The 23,885-nt window shown below is 43.8% G+C and overlaps 1 protein-coding gene across 5 annotated transcripts in view; it reads right to left on the bottom strand.

Annotated features, from left to right (window-relative positions):
• Med13l (mediator complex subunit 13L) overlaps positions 1–23,885 on the bottom strand; it is a 223,574-nt gene that overhangs the window by 100,715 nt on the left and 98,974 nt on the right. For 4 of the 5 annotated variants that reach the window (XM_052755188.1, XM_052755190.1, XM_052755189.1 and 1 more), the window contains exon 3: positions 1,100–1,184. The exons of the other annotated variant lie outside the window; for it this stretch is intronic. In XM_052755188.1, coding sequence (XP_052611148.1) covers positions 1,100–1,184 — 85 coding nt within the window. The remainder of the gene's footprint in view (positions 1–1,099; positions 1,185–23,885) is intronic. 5 annotated transcript variants of the gene reach the window in all.

Here is a 23,885-nt window from a genome sequence, read left to right as displayed (position 1 = left end):
TTGGCCTTGAACTCCTGATCCGCTGGCTTCTGCTTCTGAAGTCATATAATTACAGTTGTGTGCCACCAGACCAGCTCAGAGAACCCAGACTTATTTATGTATGTGAGTAGGTCTGTGGGGCAGGGAGGAAGGAGGAGATGGAGCGGAGGAGAGACAGAAGGAAGAGGTGGAGGGACTGACTAGGAAGAACTGTGAAAAGCTCTTCTTCCTAATAGACTGCCAACTAGTAAGAAAAGAAATGATGACATTTCAAATCAATATTCCAGTCATAACGGCAATAACGATTCCAGCATGGATCACCAGCAGATGCTAAAGCAAGTGAGTGGGGTTTAGAAGAGAGGAAGCTTCCACAGTCCCGCTGGTCTGCCACAAATTACAACAGGAATGGGGCTGACCATGATCACAGCTGGCAAAACTCTAATTCAGAGTGAAGAAATCTGACAGAGAACATCACTCCAACCAAGTGACTGCAGATTCTAACGTCATTAGCAATAGGACATGTGTCAGCTGCCATGACAGTCGGAGTGGATACAGCTTCACTTCTGTAGTATTCCTACTAAAAAGAATACGTCTAATCAAATCATGAGAGACTGCCTCAAACTGAGGAGCCAAGCTAAGGCCTAACTTATCAAAAATGGCAGTGTCAGCAAGAACATTAAGAGAGAGAACTTTCCTAGATTTGGAGAGCTATGAAACCTACATATATTATCTTGTTGCAAGAACCGTAACTGCAGAGCCTGAGGGCCTCTATTACAGAGAGTTAGACTACCCTGTGACTTTCATAGGGATTTGAGGCTTCCATGAGGACAGACTTGACCTTGGGAAGCATACACCTCAGCATTCAGAGTAGAAAGAACCATGACAGTGAGTCTGTGAATGATTCCGGAAATGAACGGCAGGAACCGAACAAGAAACATGTTGGACTGGGAGGAGACACAGAGTTCTCTATACAGTCCCTAAAGCTTTTCTATCAACAGAAACACAAAAGGAGCTTCACACACACACACAACTCTCATGCCGCAAACAACCCCTTGTCTCTAAAGCCCAGTGGACTCGGGCAATCCTGAGCGCAAAGCCACGCCACTGTCCCCTTTCTTACCTTTCTAACAGATTGTGGATTGCTTTGAAGAGCAGCGTCCTACATTCATAGGAAAGGCCATTTTCCCAGAGTCCTTCTTCCACAACTGAAAAGAAACAAGAAAAAAGAAAAAAAAAAGAACCAGTAAAAAGGACATCCAAATAAAAAGAAACTTTGACACATTTTTCTAATGCAAAGTTAATGAACTAATTCAATGGATTTCATCTCAATCACAGAGGGAACCGAAAGGGGAAGGTAACTGCTATCCCACCATAGGCTAAGGTGGGAATGAAGTAAAAGAGAATGGCCATGGAGCCACGGCACTCCCATCAGCCCTCACTCCATCCTTCAGAACTGAGCCACTGTTAACACTCTCAAAGCAACTTTCCCAGGTCTCCGGGATTAACTGTGAGGCATTTCTACTTAAAAATAACAAAGGTGTCATAAAGTTAATAGCTAGACCGAGGAGGCCATTCCCAAAAGGATCTGAATTATACACAGTTGTTTAAGGAAAATATATCTAGATGAGATTATAAAGAATTTGGACAGATTGCTAAAAATTAATTCTTGCTACACTATTAAATTGCTTCCTGGACTTATAATTTTATAGACACTTAACATCTGAGGAAAACAGCATGCTTGCTTTGAAGTAAGTTATGCCATGGACCCACAAGTAACTCCAAAAGAATCCAATGCCCATTAAGTCCTAAAACTCTTTTTCTTTTCCTAACTGTATATTGGGGGCACAGGAGACCAAAAGAGATCATTTCCTCTTCAGTTAAATTAGCTTGACTTAAGATAGGGGAAAAAGAGGACAGGCACTTGGGAGGCAGAGGCAGGTAGAATCTCTTTGAGACTCAAGGCAGCAGCGAGCGCTTCATCCTATTTGATGCTGAGGTTCACTGCAGTGTTGGGTGTGGCGAGGCAGTTAGACTATGGAGTGGGTTTGGGTTCTCATGAATGAGAGGGAAACCTACAGACTGAGGACCACGGCAATGGTCACAAAGTGGGTAAGAACACCTGCAGGTACTAGGCTTTCTCTTCATAAGCCCTACAAACCATTCAGTGATAAATACAACATTTTAAATCTAGACCCCAAGCTTCCCAGTTAAATATTAGTTCCGTATGAATAGAAAAATAGGAGGAAAACTGGTTCATAGGCTATCTTTATCAATTTAAACTCTTTTGGTATCAGAATATAAGGCACAAGAAACCAAATAGATCTGTAGAGTAAATGAGTGGAAAGTGTCAATCAAAGAATTCCTAGATGCAAACACTCCCCTCCTGCTATTTGAAGTGTTACAGCCGAATTAAGAACAGCAACTAAAGTAAGCGCTGCCGCAGCTACTGTGTGCAGACACACACTCTTGGCATGGGGTCACCTCACTGGGGTTGTAAAGCTAAACCCAGAATCTGTTTAAAGTGCTGTCGCTTAGCTCCTTTAATATCCTCATTCAGATAAACTGTAAAAGTACTAGATGGTTTTTACGAGAAATTATTCTATAAAGGAAATTTTAAATAGCAATAATCACTGCTTAGTGTCCAAATATTCAAGATCTTCAGTTTATAACTTTTCCCAACTTTTAAAACATTGCATCTTGCAGAATTAATATGCTTCTTTAAAAGAAAGGCCATATAAGAGGTTCCAAGTGTCCATGTGACAAAATATCAAAGTAGCAAACACTCAGTGGCTTGGAGTTTCTCAGCAGACACTGATCTGTTCCATAAGCAAAACTAATGATGGGGAGATGCTGGAGAGGGTGGGGAAGACAGACAGACAGCAGCACTCAGCTCCTGCATCCATCCTCACCCAGCGCACAGTCTAAACCAGAATGCTTTCAAAGAATACAGGTTCCCTCTGAGCTGGGATACATAAGTCTCTTTAATGTATCACACTGCAGCCACAGCTGAAATGAACGTCTACACATCAGAAACACTTCTTCCTCCCCTACTGCTTTTTAACCTCAGGCATCAGAACTACTGAAACCTATTATCTAGAACACTGAGTTCAGTGAGCACACTGGCCGCTGCGAACACTGGAGGGGAGGGGCACTGGGGGGAAATAGAAATCCTCATTCAGCCACTAAAACTACTGAAAAGGAAATTTTGTTCAAACCCCACAAACGCAAACAGACTAAGAAGCAAGGCTCAGGAGAGGGCTGTCCCTTGTTAGATTGGCTGTGACACGTGGCTAAGGAGACATGGATCTAAGGGGAGGCCCCCCCCCCCCCTTGTCTTTGTTTTCAACTGTGCTGTTCAATGCATAAAACTGTAATTAAAAACTAAAACTTTCCAATTCTCACCTCTACTCCCTGACAACGGTAAAATAAGCAGACACTGCAATAAGACAGCATCAATTTCACGATGGACTATACCAAATAATACTTGAGATAGAAAATTTCTGACATATCTGATTTCTTAAAAAATTGACTTAACAAAAAATTGAGTAACAAAGTAGCATAATGTCACATTAATTCTGAAATATAGCATCATACCCATAAAAAAATCCAATTACACACAGTATCATTGACTGATCACCATTTTGCTGTCATTGATTGCCTTGTAAAATCTATTGGAAGTCATTAATAACTAAATGGACTTATTTATATCAAGTCCAACGCACTCAGTACACTGCTCTCATGAACTGCTCATGGCTGTAGAACATTTGGTTTGACTTAGCAAATCTATATCAGAAATGCATTTAGCTTTTCCACTGTTGATTCATCAGTCAACTAAGGACCAGAGGACAGAGTATCAGAACACAGACACAGAAATGCTGTTTGCTTTGACCTATTTACAACGTTAAAGGACTGCAACCCTGCTAATGCTCAGCAGACAGAAGTATGGCTGTGACATGCCATTTTTACCAGGCTAACGTTTTCATAAGGAGTCTCTAACAGCATGGGTCCTCTGCCAGTTGCAGGATAACCAGAATTTTAATGAAGGTTTCTGCTCAGCACTGGCAGCTGAGACATGACCCACGTTAGCATTTCAATGGATCACAGGACTCATGTAAAGCCAGTAAATTTTCTACTAAGGAGGTCAGAGAATTCGATTTCTGGATACACTGAGCAAGACCTTCCGAAGACAGCTGTGCAGAAAACAGCCCCATGTTGCTGTGATTGCTCACACTGAAAGAGAAATCATCAAGTGTGGCACTGACTTCCCAAATCCAAGCTCACCCCATTCACCACTCTTCTCAAGTATTTTAGAATGACAATTACCATTTTATTCCTATGCTCTTAATATACTCAAAAATAAATGGACAAAGGTCTGGAAGGGCATCTCCAGCTTGGCAGTGATCTCTGGCTCCTGGGAAAGCGGTCTTCACCTCACTGTAAACGCCAGGCTTCCTTTGTGAGCACGCGTTACTGTTACTTAAACTCTTAAGTAAGGCTGGTATTTATTAAACAGCTACATGTTCCGAAATTACAAAGGATGATCATGAGATATAAATTAAATGTGGGGATTTTTTATTTTTATTTTTGAGCAGAGTCTCACAGTATAGCCCAGAGTAGCCTGAAACTCATGACAACCCTCTGGCTTCAGCTTTCAGAGTTCTAGGATTACAGGTATGAGCTATTGTTCTAGGTACCAAGAAATGTTCAATGTTAACGAAAACCATACATGTGGCTGATATATGATGCACACATGAAACATACACACATATTATATAGCACATACATGTACATGATACACACACATATGATTGATTCAGTTATGACATTTTCACTTAAATCCATCAATGCTTTATATAAACTTCCTCTAAGATGGTCTCATGTTAGTCAAGAAGTCTCAACCTTTGGGTTTCAATGTTGTTCTCAACTAAACAGTAAAAAAATTAAAACTATTTATTCCCTTCCACTCTTGAGAGGCAACCTGTTTTGAAATGTAAACATACACTCCCGGCATGCTACTAAAATTCTGACAGGACAGGCCCCCCAACAGCCCCTTACACTAAAGCCCCAACAGTTGTCTGTCACTGCTATCTCTGTGAGTAATCCTCCCAGCTGCAACTGTTTGAAATGCAGCTGTCTTCTTGGCATTCTCCCCCAGCCCCCACTCAGCCAGCATTTCTGTTCTTGCTGCAATAACCTTACAGAGCGTTTTACAGGAGGCTTAGCCCTGGCAGAGGGCACTCTCTGGCGTGACCACGAGAACATGGAAACACGATTCATTAGACACGCCTGGGGTGACAACAATGGTGCCGCCGCTTCTTGCTGCCTTTCATTTCGCACATCAGCCTGAGACTAATGCATTCTCGTTACTCACCAAGCACGTTTACAGACAGGGGAAACTGTAATCACCTTTGATTAAGAGACGGCAGATTTTCCTCTATGAGCCGCCAGCCACAGTGACATAGTAATTATTTTGTAACTGACAGGTTAAAACAGCAAATGTAGTAAAAATAACACCACGGGGGGGGGGGGGGGGGGCTGAGCAGGAAGAAGAGAGAAGAAAAGGGAAAGAGAAAGACAGACAGACAGACAACTTGAACTCCACACAGAAGGTTCTCTGAGACCTCAGTCTGCTTGCTCTACATGTCTTGTCTCCTCCACCTGACAGATGGCACTGTGGCAGTCTCATGAAGTACACACACCCTACGTGTTCATTTCTTGGTCGCTTTTTAGCTAATTATTGCTGGCCTTTCTTTTTCTGCTTCTCTCCCCAACAGTCTAGGCCACTGACAGCAGTGTTAAGCTCCTTCATCTCCCCCTACTATAAGATCCTTTTTCTGCACTTTCTTCCAGCTAGTTCTCATTTGAAACACACTGCTCCAAGCTTCCTATTTTAATGTAGTTTTTAAAAATACTCTTTTGAAGAAAAACAAGAGTGCAGAATAACTCCATCACTTGGCGCAGCATGCAATCACTAGCAAAGGTTCCAGCTGTGAGAGCAGAGGCCCTGACAGCAAGTGCAGGCCATTCTGCCACAGCACTTCCAAAAGTGAACATCCCTCACACTCATGGGGCTGCACCCTCTGTGAGACCAAGTGTGCATGTTGGCAGCCATAATTTGTACAAAGACCAGTAGTTAAGAAAAAAGCATTAGTCAGGTGTAGAAATGAGTATAGTTAAAATAGTGGAAAGGAGCATTTTATAAACACTCTAGTCTCTTTCTTTAGGCCTTCTATAACATTATTGCAGTTTCCATTAAGAATGTGCTACACAGCAAAAAGAGTTCACACGTGTGAAGAGTGCAGAGAACACAAAACAGATGCTGGAAAGAGAAGAGAAAGAAGATAAGCAAATACCGAATTTGAAACGTGAAACAACTTCAGGGGCTGGCGAGTCAGCGCAGTGGTTAAGAGTGCTTGCTGTCCTTGCAGAGGACCCAGGATGGCTCCCCAGAACCACATGGTCATTCACAACCATCTACAGCTCCCTGACACTCATGGAGTGCGTATTTATACACATCAATAAATCTAAAACCAAGTATTACTAACAATCAATTGTAAAAACAGATTGGTAAAGCTGTAATGGAGTACTAAGGAAGCAGGCGCGGGGCCCTGGTTCAATTACCAGTGCTTGACCTCTTCCCTCCTCCCTCGTCCCCAGCACACACACTAAAAAGTTTCATGGGGGGAGGAAGGGGATAAAGGGTAAGAAAAACCAAACACTGCTGTTTCTGACAATCCAGCAAAATGTTTGAACAACTTCACACTGTTACATTGTTTTGGACATGAGCCCACCAAGGTCAGAGACTAAAGCACCACAGCCTATCTCTAACGAGCTGTTAAATGGACTTAAAGTCAACGCTGAGGGGGCCTAAGTGCTATTAATACCCAGAATCAACCAAGACAACACAATTTATACTCTTTACACATCCAAGACTCCTCTCCTTTACTTTGTCCCTTTGTACTGTATACAATCATGAACATCCCCCCCCAAAAAAACTAATCAAATTATTTTTATAGGCTTGTTTGAGAAAAATAAAATCAATTATCAGTAATCTAATATGATGCCACAGCATTCTCTCTCTTCTCTCCTCCCTCCCCCCGCCCCCCTCTCAATACTTCAGTTTAGACGTATTCTAGCAACCTGAATCCTGGGTGTTTGGCTTCCATGTGTACTCTGGTTACTATCAAAACTCTTAGCAGAATCCAATTATTCTTCTTCACCTTCAAAGCACAGAGTGTGTAGCTCTCCCATTGAGTTAGTCTATATTGTTATCAGAACAAAATACCTTGAGTTGAATACTTACGAAGAAGATGGGTTTCCTTACCTCACAGATTTTGAGGCGGAAAGTCCTCTTGACTTCATCATGTCAAGGAGGCAGAGACAAGGATGAGGAGAGAACAGTAGCCAAAGAGATCCGAGTCTTGCTCCTTCACAATGCCTTCCTTTCAAGAGCTGAGGCCCTGAGACCTGTTCTCCTGGGAGGGGATGGTCACCTAACCGCCTCCCACCACACCCAGCACACCTCACACTACCATACCAAAGACCACAATCCAATACAGGAACACTTAGCCTGCACTCAGCAGATCCAACCTCCATGCACACATCTTCAAAACAAGCCTGTAGTTTCTCTTCTTTTTCCTCTCTCAGTGGCTCAGGCTAGCCCAAACTCAAAATCCTGCCTCACCCATAGTACTGGATTACAGGCTCTGTGCAGCCAAGTGTGCCCTCAGTTACAGCTTCATCCATTACAAATCATGAAATTCTACAGAGGTTTATAAGGACTAACCACTGCCTATCGCCCTAATAAGGCATCCACAGAGGATTTACTCGAAAAGACATGAAGAGTATACAAGCAGTGGATCTACCAGGCACTGGAATAGCCAGGACCAGAAAGCAGACAGAGAGGCCAGCACTGCCGGCTCTACTCTTCTGTTGGAGTCATGCGCACTGTGAGTCTTTCTAGCTCCAGCAGGCACGGCTATAATAAGGGCTGCACTGTGTTGTCAGCTTTTAGGACAGACCCAATGATTTCCAGTGTTTCAGGGCTAGTTCCAGACAATCTCATCAAACACAACACAAACCAATACTACAGTTAAATTGGTATTTGATGGGCTAGCCTTGAATCTACATATCATTTAAAATGGATTTTTCATGCAGAAAAAAAAAATGTATTTACCAAATAATTAGTTCATTATTATCCTGTCAATCACATGATGAAATTCTCTGTCAACTGATATATGACATTAATTCTTCATTCCATGATTTAAAAACTAGCTATTATAAAGTACACCAATCAAGAAGTACCTCATTAGTGCTGACTATCATACCTGAACCAATCAGGAAGCTTTTAAGTTCACGATAATATGTAATAGGGACCAGATCAGGTTGGTGAATAATTCATTTATTTTGCATACAACTTTCCTTAAATTTTTAAACTTTAATCAACTGTACTTCAAAAAGCAAAGAACTCCAACCGGAGAATCCAACCTGCAAGCGCAGAGCTGCCGAGCTGCCCGCCGAGCTGCCTGCCCCCTAACTGCACTGGCCATCAGCCACAGCACCAGCACAACTGCTCTAAGCCCTTAGCTACAGTCCCCCGACTAAAACACGGCTCGTCCACGGCGCTCACTCACTTCAACGACAAAGCAAGCAGACAAGAAAGGAGAGGAAGGAACGCAATAAACAAGAAGGCAGACACTTGGGACCGGGCCTGCCTCCCTGGACCACAGTTGGACTTCTACTCCCCCTGCTGACTGGTTCCAGGTACACACGCACACGCACACATGCACACGCACACGCCTAACCCAATCCCTCTCAGCAGCCCTTCACCTTCACTCACTTTCTCATCAATGGCTTTGCCAGAACTATGTGTTCACTCTTCTCACTATCCGAAAGGGACAAGTCAATCTGTGTCGACACAAAATCTTCCACTAAGAAAAATACTGTGTCCCCAAAAAACACTCAAAAGAGAACAAAAGCAAGAAGATCAGATCCGTGTTATTCAAGCTGTATGCACAAAAGTGTGCACGTCCATGTGCTGGGCCAGGAGGAGCTCAACACACGCTCTGCCACAGAGCTACATCTCCTGAGTGAGTCTCCTAAACAGACAACTTTAAATGATGAGGTTTCAATTCTAAGAAGACACTTTTATGAGTGGAGCCACTAACTCTTCACCCTCTCCCCTACACATTACTGACTCTAGTTATCAACTGTATGGGCGATCATTCTATCAATGAGGATAGTGTCACTATCGATTCACAATGTCCCATCAATCTTGGTCATCATGGTTGGAAAACATCAGTAGTGTTGGTTGATGAGACTTCAATCCATATTCCATGCTGCTGTGACATTGTATTAGTAAGGATAGGTATGTGCCTGTCCCCTCCTGTGAGGTAACAAACCTAAGGCCAAAGCATTTGCCAAAAGCCACATCCACCAAAGTTCAGGACCTTTGAATTCTCCTTTTTTGGGGTTGGGGTGGAGGGGAGAGAGATAAGATGGATGGATGGATGGATGGATGGATGGATGGATGGATGGACGGACAGATGACAAACCGACCGACGGGGAAACACTGTAGAATCATAACCCAAGAATTTCTTCAGTTTACCTGACTGTCTTCCCAATTAGCATCAGTAATTATCCTCAAATATCTCGAGCTTATTCATTTACATTAAATGTTTGTGACTCCCCGATAATTTTAAAAACTGATTTTGTGGTCTTTAAACCAACATAATTTAGACACATCTGAGTCGACTCTAAACTCTCCTTTGGTAGTATTTAAAGATTCACTTTCTGGACTGGACAACATTCTGAACAGGACACTTTGGAGGTAGACTGCAAGCCCTCCCCTTTCAGTATAACTGCCCTAAAAAGGTGAGGAGATGAAACTGAAAGACCCCGGCTGCCCTCACACCATATTCTTCCATCTGCCCTGCCCCACCCTGCCCCAATTCACCCTGGAAGCCAGAAACTGCCCCTCCCACAGGCAGTTCTGCATAAACAGACAGAAAAGACATTACCATCAGGGTCCTTACCCAAAGCTCAAAGCCCATTAAGCACCAGAGTAGTGCTTTCTCCATAGGATCTTAGAGACAGCATGAGAGATTCTGGTATCATGGGCAACACTGCTTTTCCAATGTAAAGCTGTTTCCTTCTTAATTCACAAAAAAAAGTCCAAACACTTTTTATTAAATATAAAACTCAATCAATCTTTGAATGTCTTTGAAACAACCTGACCAAAATTTTCCAGGTGCCAGGATGTTTTGATACTCTGAAACCTCATTCTCCAGAAACTAAGTACCTCTGATAACACATCTACTTTTTCTGAAATTATCAACGAGCAGGTAATGTCATTAAAACTGAAAGGCCATTTTAAAAGTCAAGATTATTGCCAGGTGCCTCATGCCTTTAATTGCAGCACTAGGGAAGCAGAGGCAAGTGAATCTCTGTGAGCTCAAGGCCAGCCTGGTCTACAGAGTGAGTTCCAGGAGAGCCAGGGCTGTTACAAAGAGAAACCTTGTCTTGAAAACAAAACAAAACAACAAGTCAAGATTGTCAAAAGGCCAGAGGTGTTTCTAGAAAGAATGATAAATGATAAAATGACAGCTTGGAAGCCTGGTTCTCACACTGAGCCAGAGCACTGGGTGGGCATGGCAACAGATGGAAGCTCCCTGCTTGGCCCTAGTGGGCTAGTTGCGGGGCAGGACATAACACTGACCACCAGTGAGTGCTTAAGTCCTCCAGCAGACAATGCAAGCCACAGGGGCATTCATTCGGTGTGCCTGCACACAGTCCTTTTCCAGTCTAGAGCTGCTCAATGTATGAGGACTGCTTCACAACACAAGCTCTCTAAGTATCTAAGCCATTTTTAAAAACTCACAAACTAGGCAAGGCCAGAAATAACCAGAAAAATAAACAGGAAAGAGTAAATGCACCTGATACTTAACATGTAATTTTTCACTTAACCATATGTGAAAAACATGTATTATCCAATGCTGGAGGCTTACACAAACACTTAAAAAGCATCCCTTGGGGGTCCCCTTTGCAGGTCTTACAACCCCAGCAACGCTGAAAGTGCGGTTGCCCCGTGCACCTGACTGCACACCAAATGACAAAAGCATCCACTCTCCCACTGTCATCCCCAAAAGTGTCTGCAGACAATGCCAAGTGTCCCTGGGACACAGAATCCCCCCAGCTTGAGACACACTGGAGAGAGGCTGAAGGTGCACTTACTCAATCCTACTGGTCATTTTAGAGGTAAAGAGGAATTAGTAGGAAAGAGAATTTTTTTCTTTGTGGAAATTATCCATAAAATAAACATAATCTGTATATATGCACCAGCTAAAAGCATATTACTTGCAAAAGAAAGATGCTATCTCAAAATCCCATGGCCATACCTGCAGGCTGCATAGGGAACTAGAAAGGTAACCACCATTAGCCTAAGCAAATAAGCTTCACTCTCCCACACAGAAAAATGCAGGGCTCTGCCACAGCACTGGGTACAAGCGGGCTGATGTCATGTCCACAAAATCCTCATCAGACAGACTGCCTTGAGCTGGGCACTGCATATGTAATTATCAACATTAACAAACACTTTGAAACGGTGGGGTTGAAGGTTAAGAACTTCATTCTTCTGCATGTACAGATTAGTACATATGCATGTGTTCACTCAAAGTCCCAATGTCACATTTAGAAAGATCAGCACCAAAACAAGTATTATCCTGTTCTTTCATTCAGGCGTGTTCCTTTATTCACATGTCTCTGGAACTGCCAAATTCACTCATGGCACTGGAGAGGCTCCGTCTGTCATTTTGCAGTATATCTGGTGTAATGCTACTATGAAAGTCCAAAACACGAAATCTCTGGAAAAAAATGCTCTTTTAGGATATCACATAGCAGTAGCATTTTGAGATGCCCTGTAGTCAAACTAAACATGCTATTTACACAGAGAAATGTGGTTTCTTGCAGCCAGCTTTGTCTGGGCTGCATTACCTGCCAAGCGAGAAGGGGAGAGTAACCACGCTTGAAGGGATGGGCTGCTACACAGTTGCAACTAGGAAAAAACTTCAACTAGAAATGCTTGAAAAGCATCCATAAGTGTGATTTCCACTGATCATCCACGCATAAAGAGCAGAATCCCTGCAAATCTCACAGAAAGAGCATGTGAAAGTAGCATAAATTCTCACAACTGAGAGGCAACAAGCATTCAAAGCCATAACCAGTTTCTGGCAGGTTCCACAGTATCTGTCTCTCTTTTAGCACATGGGCAGTCTTTCATTTCAGGGGCCCACGGTGCATCTATAAACACAGTTCTACCCTGTCAGTCATGGCTGGGCATCCCTCTCTTCTCATCATTAGGACAACACAGACTAAACCTTGATCACTGGGGAGCCCAGATCCTAATAGTCAAGACCCCCTGTGCCCACGGCATGACTGCAGACTAAGCTAGTCCACCGTGCCCGTGGAGCCCTGGCTCCCTGGACACCTAGGCACTCAATTCACTCTGTATGCTGCTGCTTATAATACAGCACTGTCACTCTCTCTTATCAAGTGCTAACAGTGTTTATTCCTGCTCCTGAGTCTAGGTGGCTCCATGTGACTGCCTCAACAAGAAAGAGTATAACGGATTTGACAGTAGCAGTCTTCAAGTCGGGAACCTAAAAACTGTCAGGAGGTTCACTCCTGGAACACAGCCATGGAAAAGGGACTGAGACCACATGGAGAAGCAGCATGTACTGAGTCCCTGAGCTGGTGCAGCTGACATCCCAGGCAACAGTCCCACCACCCACTAACCGTGTAAGTGAGGACACCTTCCAAGGAGGCCAGACCCCGCCATGGAGTCTGTCTGGTGGAGCGGAGACGGTCGGAGATGGTCTGCAATGCCTATCTGAAGAGCATAACAGAGGAACTGTGCTTGCTACTCAGTGTCCACATTAGATGACACTCATTTAGCACAAGGGTTTATCTCTGGTGACAAATCACTGAGACAGAAGTAACAAGTGGCAGTTGGATGGCTGCACCTTTTAAACACACACAGTTCCATTGCTGAGCATAATGTAAACAAAGACACAGGCGCTCAGTAATTATACAATATGACACGACATCTTCATGAGAAATATCACAATAGACAAGATACTGGGATATCAGCTCTGATACTAACTGGCTACGGGCCTTAATTCACACACCTCTACTCCAGGGACTAAAACACCAGCACAGAACAAGAAGCATCTTCACATAAAACAGGGTTAGTTGTCTTAGTCAGGGTTCTGTTGCTGTGAAGAGACGCCATCACCACTACAACTCTTAAAAAGAAAAACATTTAACTGGGAGGCTTACAGTTGAGAGGTTCAGTCCATTATCATCATGGTGGGACATGGTGGCATGTAGGCAGTCATGGTGCTGAAGAAGGAGCTGAGTCCTACATTGTGATCCCCAGGCAAAAGAAAGTGAACTGAACTAGGCATAACTTGAGTATAGGAGACCTCAAAGCTCACCCCTACAGTGACACACTTCCTCCAACAAGGCCACACCTCTAATAGTGCCACTCCCTTTGGGGGTCCATTTTCTTTCAAACCAGCACATTTCACGTTTAATTACAATAGTAGCAGTAACACCTTTACCGACACACACTGCGCCTGTATTAGATGTAAGAAGGTGAGCAGTGACAGCCTGAGACACTACTAGGTAAGGTCGTTTAAAGACCAACCTCAAATTCCTCGACAGCACTCCTACTCAGCAACAGGCTTCTGTCTCTTTCTGCTGAAAACGGGATTCATGGAGGCTTCAACCAAGCAGCAGGGTAAAAGTCACACCTTGTCAACTCTAGGCTGGGTCACAAAGGCTATCCTAGAGTCCTAATAATATGTGTAATCACTCTGGGGCCACTACCCTAAAATGAATCCAGCACATGAAGAGACCACTTACAGGACTCCCAGCCACAATGCTAGCTCACTCCAGTCTGTGACTAAAAGCATCTCTGGGTAGTTTTAACATCCAGACATTCAACAGCACTTGTTCCACAAGATAAGACAAGACTATCTTCTCGACCCTTTCCTCATCTGTCATCTAGGAGAGCCTATGAACATCATCAAATGGTTGTGACTTGTGCCACTAAGTTTGAAGCAACTTGTTGTTTATCAATGAAACATACTCAGAGGAAGATCATTATGGAGACGTAGCTCTGGTTCTGAGACTCAATGCTACCACAAGCTAGGTGGATGGGAAAGGCCACCTAAAGTGGAAAGCATCAAGAGCAAGGTCCGAGGCAGAAAGGAACTCTGCACACCGGCTGCTATGAATTCAGAAGCCTTCTGAGCTATTTAGAAATGGTTTTCACCCCCCGGAGAGCCCTTGCTATGCTTCGGTCAGTTTTTCAGAGACACCTGGCTGCTGTGGCCCCCTGACACGCAACGAGGCTGCTGCACTAGGATGCATACGTATACGTGCACTGCTCCTCCAAAGCACTTACGTGTTGTGTTGCTACAAAGTAAGCTCATCAGAATGACTTCCTCACAGCTGAATACAACCACGGCTTCAGTGTCTACACTGACCAATGCACGTGAGCAACAGTACAACAGCCAGGACAAAATGAAACATCTGCTTCTAGGTAGACTGCATTTAAGTATATACATGCAAGTAAAGACTGGGGGTGCACTTTGTACATTATATTTGTTACAGTTTTGTTTGTGTTTTCCCTATAAAACAATGTTTTATAATCACATAGTAGCTTTAAACATAAGGCATTAACTCCAGATTAGTGGTGGTCAAGTCTCTGAAGCCCAAACACAGTAAATGTTTTTAAGCAATAGTGAATATGACTTAGTGGCTCCATAGCATCACAGTACACATTAAGTACACATTTTCATGAACATTTTATCTCCGGAGCAAAGTTCAGATCGGGCAGGTGAGGTAGAGAATCACTTCACATTAGAAGACAACCAAGGTGAAGGCCAGCAATGAGCGAGAGCCGCTGAAGTGACTGGTGGAGACGATGCTTGCCTTCTCAAGGCATCCGTGGCGTCCGTCCGTCCGTCTCTGCAGGGTCTAACTCCAGTACTGCTTCCTACGAGGACACCTCAAGCTATTAAGCCCAACTCCTTGGAGAATCTCAACCAGCAGATGCCATCAACACTCCTCCACATTCTCCCACATGGCTGAAGAGCCTGGTCTGAGTGGGAAATGCTGATGGCAGTGGTGTGCCATAAGAACTACTCTCTTAGGAGGTGGACACACGGAATCTTCACTTTATGATAAGGAAATTAAGGCAATAAATTGTGTGGTCTTCTCTAAAGTTAACAAAACAGTGACCTAGAATGAAGGAACTGATCTATTTGAGGACAACAATGTTAACAGAATTCTAGGCCTTTCAAAGTTCCAATCTGAACCTCCAGGCATACGAAAGCCAGAAAAAAATTCTCAGGAACCCCAAATCCCAGTAAAAAAAAAAAAATACCCAAGGAGAAGAACTCAAGAACCTGTTTGTAACCCCCACCTCCACCCCAGGCGACTGTTGAGTGCAATGGAGACGGAGAGACAGGCCTGCACCCAGTGGGGCTGCTCCGCCTCCACTGGGGTCAGAGGATGAATTCTCCAGCCGTGGGCAGCTCCTACAGGCTTCCTTGTCCAAAGGTAACTGACCTTTAAATAAGAGCCTGAAAAATGCTGGATGCCAAACTATGAAGGTGGGGCAAATAAACACAAATATTATTTAAATTTTCTACATGTTAAAAGATAGAATGGTCTAATTAATCCACAAAATAAATTTTCTAAAACGCTAATTCTCTAGCTATTTACAGCCTAAACTTAAAAATACTACCATCACTTATTGGGAGCTGATGCAGTCCACCCTACAGGAGAGGGTGGAGTGGTGCTGAAGCCTGACAGGAACAGGAAGGACCCAAGGATCTCCTGGGTGGTCCCTGGGAGTCTCCCTGCAAACTCTGGTCCAGGAGAAGCAGAGGGGAGCTGGAAAGCACACCAAGCTGCTTGTCTTTCAACTGGTTCCATCCAGCTCTGGAGTTTTATGACTTCAGTGGGTGGCGAGTGGAGCTTACTTCCCACAATACTGTTTGTGGTCATCAGGTCAGCTCTGGGGAAGCTCAAGTAAGGTAAATCTGACCTTAGTAAAGCCATAACTCCTCTGAAATCATCTGCCATACTGTGACCAGTAGAGCAGAAAATGTCAAGGAAAGCTGACTAGATGGCAGTGAACAGGATGAAGCAGCACATTCTGTTCTGTTTCACTTAAAAACAAGAATTCTGAACCGGAGATGGAGGGACTTTGCCATAAATCACATCTCTGACTCCAGATGTTTCCTTAGTATTTAAAAGGGGAGAGAGGTGTTTTAAAATCAGATCATCTCTGAAAGTTTCTTCTACCCTTAACTGCAGGAATTCCAAGCCATTAACACATGAGGTTAAGGGCAACACCAGAAACTATTGTGTAAGTAGAGATGCAGCCACAATGACTTCCACCTAATCACAAGGACAGGCAGCCACGGCTTTAGGTGAAACATGGACCTTTCATCAGGAAAACCGAGGATCAAGAACATATCCCTAGAGCATGTTTCTCCAACTTTAACTATGACAACATCTCAAAGGTTTGTGGAAAATAAATAAATAAATAAATGTACAGTGTCTTTCACTGCCCTGTTGGCACGCATAGACTCCCAAGGGAATTTGGTGATAATGATGACGATCTGGAGGCAGACTGTACTTAGCAACAAACAGTTTTAATGCAGATGCTCCATCTTGAAAATAGGGGTTATCACATTCTCTAGAGAAAACACTGCCTTTCAAAATTAGGTACAGTAACACAAACGGGGCTCATCAAATTCATCACCTAACCTCAGAACCAAAAAGCTGTTATATTTACCTCTTCTGTTTTTCTGTCTCCCAATATTGCGATCAAAGGTATATGCCACCAAGCCTGACCTAGTACCCGTTTATTAAGACAAAGGATGAGGGGCTGAGGCTGGAGAGATGTTCTGCAGTTAAAAGCACTGGCTGTTCTTACAGAGGACCCTAGTTTGATTCCCAGCACGCACGCACGCACACGCGCGCGCGCGCGCACACACACACACACACACACACACACACGGCAGCTCACAACTATCCTTCACTCCAATCCAGGGGCCTCAGAGCCCTCTTTTGGCCTCCACAGGCACCACGCATGCATGCAATGTATATATATATGCAAGCAAAACATCCATACATATAAAATAAAATTTAAAAAAAAGAAAAAGTTGGGTGGTGGTAGCACATGCCTTTAATCTCAGCATTTAAGAGTCAGAAGCAGGAAGATCTCTGAGAGTTCGAGGCCAGCATGGTCTACAAAAGTGAATTCCAGGACAGCCTGTTACATAGAGAAACCTTGTCTCAAAAAACCAAAAATCAACAACAACAAAATTTAAAGATTAAATGATTCTTTGTACAGTTGTTATGAAATGTTATTCTGAAAAATATTTTCCAAACTGATATTAAACTTTTTAGTAATAGGAAAAATGTCTTCCGTTTGTTTTGTTTTATTTCACGAGGGACCAGGAAAGAGTATTAAATTTGGTGAGTATGTTCTGACTATTTGCTAAATAGACAGACCTTAAACCCTGACAGCCTTCACTGGCAAAGAGGGTATCTATGGCTTTTCTACATATGCTTTTTTGGTGATGTTTTGTTGTTTTTTTTGTGTGTTTTTTGTTTGTTTGTTTGTTTGTTTTGAGGGGGTGGGTTTCAAGACAGGGTTTCTCCGTGTAGTTTTGGTGCCTGTTCTGGATCTGGCTCTGTAGACCAGGCTGGCCTCGAACTCACAGAGATTCGTCTGGCTCTGCCTCCCGAGTGCTAGGATTATAGGCATGTGCCCCCACTACCCGGCTGCTGTTTGTTTTTTGAGACTGAGTCTCTCTATGTAAACCAAGCTAGCTTGGCCTTGCATTCACAGAGACCCTCCTGCCTCTGCTTCCAGAGTGCTGGGATCATGTCAGACCATGCCCAGCTGAAGTATACTTTCCAATTCCACTGGAAACAAAATGAGCTTGCAAGGGAAAACCTGCACACTGTGAGTAACCCTGCCTACTCCCCAGTGTCCTCGACAGAGCACTGACAGTCTGGTCCCTATCACTGCTCACAGTGTAGCTTAGACGGCAGTAACTGAAGACAAGGGTTTCCTGCTTCATTTCAAAGCTGCATGCCAAGTGTCCAGAATGTTCCTCAAGGCACACAGAGCACCTCATGAGGCTCTACTGAACCCTTCTGCAGGCTTGGGCTGGCAGTCTTGCTTCTTATACAAGTTACATTTAAGCCAGGAGTGATGGTGTGCACCTTTAGTCCCAGCACTCAGGAGGCAGAGTAGGCAGATCTCTGTGAGTTCGAGGCCAGCCTGGGCTACCAAGTGAGTTCCAGGAAAGGCGCAAAGCTACACAGAGAAACCCTGTCTCGAAAAAAACCAAAAAAAAAAAAAAAGGCAGTCCAGAATGTACCCCTCGAGAGCAATCAGTCTTCCCTCCAGAGAGGCATCTCCCACACAGTGCTAGAGACCTTCCGCTGCATTTCCACGGGAATGCAGCTCTGGCAGTCACCACAGTCCAGCCCGTCCCCTCCAGACGCTGTTCTGCTGTTACGCCACAGGCTCTGTTTACAGACAGCAAGGCCTGCTGTCCTGTTTGCTTCCCTCGTCTGCTGTTTGCTTGTTTACTATGTGTTGTTTTAATTCTGTCCCCTACCCATCAGAACATAATAACCACGAGAATAGAGGGACAATAGGACTGATCAAAACAAATACATATCCATTGAGTTTAATCTAATAGAGATCAGGATGCCAATAAAATTAATCTTCAACTCACAACCCTTTCTATACAATTCAATTAACATGTTAAGTATCCATACAGGAGCCTAATATGAAGGCAATTAAATAAACCTCAATTAATTTGTTAACATTCTGTATTCAAGCCACTATCAAGGCTGGATGGCCAGCTGTAATCACACACATGAAAGGCTGCAAACATTAGGTGGCAGTAGGACACTATATTATATTCCTCATTTTTTTTATTTGTAGAAATTTGACCTATAAAAATAGGATACACAAATAGCTTTACATATAAAAATACAAATGGCATGATATGAAAACAAAATATATAAATAAAATTATCCCTTAGTAACCAGGTTTTCCACACTATAATTTCTATAAAAAGAAAAAAAGGACTGAAGAGTACCAGTAAATGTGGCAAATTTTCTGTGCACTTCTCCAAGTTTTGCTTCAGCCTTATTCTCTCACTGTACATCAAGCTAACAGCTCCCCCTTCAAGATGAGAACACAATTGCTTCTCGTCCTTGACACATGCACCCTCACGGAGGCCACATGTCCCTTACTAACACCATCGTGCCTGCTCTGCCCACTTCAATACCAGTTCTTCCCAGCTGATCTCAGTGTGGAAGACAGAGGGTTTCTGCATTCCTCTACTCAGAACTGTCTCCGGACACTCAGTCCATCCCCCTTCGCCCCTTATGCTCCCTAAGTTAGACAGACAGTCCGAGTGAGGTCCCTCACCTTCCCACAGCCTCTACAGCTGCAGTCCTCTTCCTGAAGCGCTTACGAGTGCCTTGTGTCTACCTTGAAGGTGACTTTCTCTGGCTACTCGAACATTCAGAACAGGAACCACACTCCCCTGCGCTTCACTCTCCACATCACCAGCCAACACATAACATACTTCATACCTATCTATGGCTGATTTCTTTATTATCTTCCCTACTAGAGCTTAAAATCCACAAATCAGGTCCAGATTTTCTTTAAACAGCGCCTGGTAAACAGTGGCACTCAAATATTTCCTCTTATCAAACAAATACATATAGAAATAGGGTTGCAGTTGCTTGAGGCTAGCCAGACACACGGCTATAGGAGTTAGTTCAAGAGCGGCCAGAGCTTCAAAGCAAGACCCTGCTTCAAGGGGCAAAAAACCAAAAGTTCCAACTAGTATTAACTTGTTGCCTTTTTTTAAGGTCAAGTATGCATAATTCAGACATGTGTGTACGTAAAAACAAAACAACACTTCCAAGTCAATGTTCATTTGAATCAAGCCTGATAATGTGTTCATCACATGCTGGAATAGTCTGTTTTCTGAAATAAGAACTATCTTTTCAGTGTCTTTACTGGGGTTCGTCTGTGTGTGGGGGAGGGTCTCGTGTAGCCCAGGCTGGTCTCATACTCCCTATCCAACTGAAGATGACATTTTAACCTAGTCCGGCATCTCCCTCCAGAGTGCTGGAAAGATTCTATGTGTGCAACAGCATGCCTGGTTTCTGTTAACTAAGACTGGAACCCAGGACCCTGTGCAAGCCCTCTACCAACTGAGCTACATTTCCAAGACTAGAGACTGAAGATAAACTTAATGAAGGCTGTTTTTCTTCTTTTCTGGTGTCAAATGAGGAAGGCCAAGAAGTCCTCTGCCACACCAAATGTACACTACAAGTAAAGCCATCATGCCTTGCTTCATGCATATGAGGCATGAAATACAACCTAGAACTGCTTCTTGGTCACAGGGTAAATAAAAGGCAATGATGAGCAGAGCAGAGGAAGCAGGCATGCTCCTTTCCTGAGCGTCTCTGTGGATGGCTATGAATGGGTGCACCCCAACACCTCATCTGTAGTCACCAACTGGAACTCAGAACTCTGCTCCACCACCGGAACCATGCTCTAAGTCAGCCTGTTCAGGCTTCCGTGTGTCCTCAGCAGCTGATGGTGTTAACACAGTTTACACTTCCCCCTTGGGACTGATTCATGTGCATGATTCTCTGGGACACATTTCCTCTAAAATACTTAGCCAAGTGATGCATTAAGTGATTTCTGTGGCCTCCGTTAGATTCATAAACATCATCATACACAGAGAAGGGTTGGAGGCAGGGAAAACAAACTACAGGCAGACAGGGCAAGGAGAGGCCAGGACACATTGGTTCTCTTGTCTCTCTTGGGGGCTGGCCACAAATGGTTTTTTAAAGTTAAAAATACTAAACTGTGTGTGCCTATACAAAGACCATTTTCAAGCACGAAAAGAATCAGAGTGACTTGTACCTTTATAAAAAACAGTTATTGATTGGTTCACAGAGACCACACACATATACCTCCTTTCAACTCCCAATTATTTAGCCAGTGCTGCCAAAGTTAATAGAAGCCAGGTGGCTGCATAGAGCAGGGGAGCCCGCACACACGAGGTCATCTTTGCCTGTTCTCCCTCTGCTGCTGGGTTCCAAGCACAGCACACAAAGATGCCTGTGTGATGCTCTTGGTAGCTCGTTGCCACAAGGGTTCCACACTCCACTCAGCCGTGCTCATACCAACACTCCAGGGCTGCCTCTAAAATAATGCCTAGCACTAACCTTCCTGACACTTAAACCAGAGGCAGCAACACCAAGGACCATCACAGTCTTACCTGCTGAGAATGCAGACTCAGTGGCCCAGTCACCTACATTTCCCTCTGCTGTTCCTCACTGTCACAAAAACACTGGTGGTGACTTCAGCTGCCCTTTCTTCTGGAATCCTGGGTGATTATCTTTGTCCCAAATCTATTTCCTAACACAAGGTTTCCCATAATGAAAGCACCTATCCCAAAACACGGGAGTTTTGCTCAAAGCATCTTCAGTATAAATTCTCTGTGCTGGTATGGAATTTAACTGAACACTCAACTAGGACATCTTTCACCAAGAACGAACACTGCAGCAGTCAGTCCCCTTATTTGAAGAGGATACAAACTATCTAAGAGACGGTTCACAGTTCAAGTACATTCACAAACACAATATAGTCTGTTTCATGCTAGAGCACGCTCACGTGTGCGTGGGCATGTGTGTAAAATTTATAATTAAGAACAGATTTCAAACAAAAACTAAATAGGTTGCCTATCCTTTATCATAAATGCTTGGAAATACAAGTGTTTCTGATTTCAGAGTTTTATGGATATGTACATAGATTTTACATGCTGAACACCTCTAGGGTTCATCAGATTAGAGATGCTCAACCTGTAATAAAATACAACTATAGCACCTTTAAGGGCCATTATTAAATAAAATTGAGTCATTTGAACATAAGCATTTCAATACCTTCTAATCTGAATAGTGAGCAGATAATACACACAATATGATTACACTCAGCAAAAGGTGATCTATCATTGGCAACACAGGATCTCATCACCCTACTCAGGACAACATGTGGTTTAAAACCAGCAAACATTGCTGTGGGGTGTCCTTCTGTACGCTGTGAATATGTGTGGCTCCCATTGGATAATAAATAAACCTGTTTGGGCCTATGGCAAGAAAGCTTGCAGCCAGGTGGGAAATCCAAGCAGAGACCGAGAGAGAAGAAGGGTAGAGTCGAGGGAGACGCCAGCCCACTGCAGAAGGAGCAACAAGATGCCAGCAGACAGGTAACGCCACACCATATAGCAACATATAGATGAATAGGAATGGGCTAATTTAAGATGAAAGAGCTAGCTAGCAAGAAGCTGAATCCATAGGCCACACAATTTGTAATTAATATAAGCCACTCAGTGATTATTTTACAAGTGGCTTTGGGACGGCGGGTGGGAGAGATCTGTCCAGACCGTGGGGCAGGGCAGAAACAGAGAAACTTCCCACTACAAAACATGGCCAGGTGGAGGTGGTACACACCTTTAATCCCAGCACTCAGGAGGCAGAGGCAGGCAGATCTCTGAATTCAAGGCCAGTCTGGTCCACCGAGTGAGTTCCAGGACAAGGACTACACAAAGAAACCCTGTCTCAAAAAAACAATAATAATAATAACAACAACAAACTTAGCAAACATCTATTTCTAGAATGATCCACTTAATAACTTTAAGACTACAGTTAGCCAAAGGTGACTGGAAAGTCAGGAACACGCAGTAAAGAGAGGACAACAGTTGGGTCTCTGAAGCCCTAGTTGCTTCCTGGAAGATTTTCAAGGATTAACAAAGGCTTACTCACTAGCAGAGGCGCTTCAAAGCAGTGTCTCTGGCAGAAGTAAATGGTCCATGGGAGCTCGTGGGCTTTGCTTTTCTTAAACTAAATAGTCTGTGCACTGAGCCTGCAGTGGTCTCTCTGCATATGTTCACACAGCTAAGGTCTGGTAACTCACCACACAAACCATCGGCGTCTCCACCCTAAGGCTTCCAGCTGCCCCCAGCACCACAGCAGCCTTCCCGTCCCATGGCTACTCCACTGACTTTATGCCTCCTCCCAAGGAACATGACTGTCACAGTACATCGCTTCCTAATTCAGTTCCTTTCCCTGTCAAGGTTTCTCAGCATCCCTCCCTTGAGATGGGTGTGACATCCAACAGGGCAGCCAGGCTTCTAAGAGACACATTGCCACCCAGAGGAGACAGAGGGTTCAGCTTGTCTATGCCTGATGTTTAACAGACACTGTCACTGTCAACCAGACTCATGGCAGTTCTACATGGCACGTTGGGACCCTGAACACATAGTTGTGATATTAATCTCCATACACATCACTGTACACTCTTTTTGTTGTTGTTTTGCTTTTCAAGACAGGGTTTCTCTGTGTAGCCCTGGCTGTCCTAGAACTCACTCTGTAGACCAGGCTGGCCTCACAGAGATCTGCCTGCCTCTGCCTCCTGAGTGCTGGGATTAAAGGTGTGTGCCACCACCGCCCACTTATAAAGGCCACTCCAGTCCGAGGACTGTGTTCTGTCCTTCTGCTCCATGGCTGCTGTAGGTCATGGCATACAGCAGCTCCTGTGTTAGTCTATGCAGACTCAGGTTACAAAAATACCACTTCTCTACATAAAGTAAAATGTTTTATCGGCATGTTCCACACACTGTGCCATCCCTAAATAATATTTAAAAAAAAAAAACAGAATTATTTTCTATTTCTGGAAAGAAAGCTTTAAAACTTGGCTGGTAATAAAATTT

The sequence above is a fragment of the Peromyscus californicus genome, unplaced genomic scaffold (assembly GCF_007827085.1).
Source record: "Peromyscus californicus insignis strain IS unplaced genomic scaffold, ASM782708v3 Scaffold_2__1_contigs__length_46816999, whole genome shotgun sequence".
Classification (NCBI taxonomy): domain Eukaryota; kingdom Metazoa; phylum Chordata; class Mammalia; order Rodentia; family Cricetidae; genus Peromyscus; species Peromyscus californicus.
Note: the sequence above shows the minus strand (reverse complement) of the source record. Positions and strands in the feature narration are given on the sequence as shown.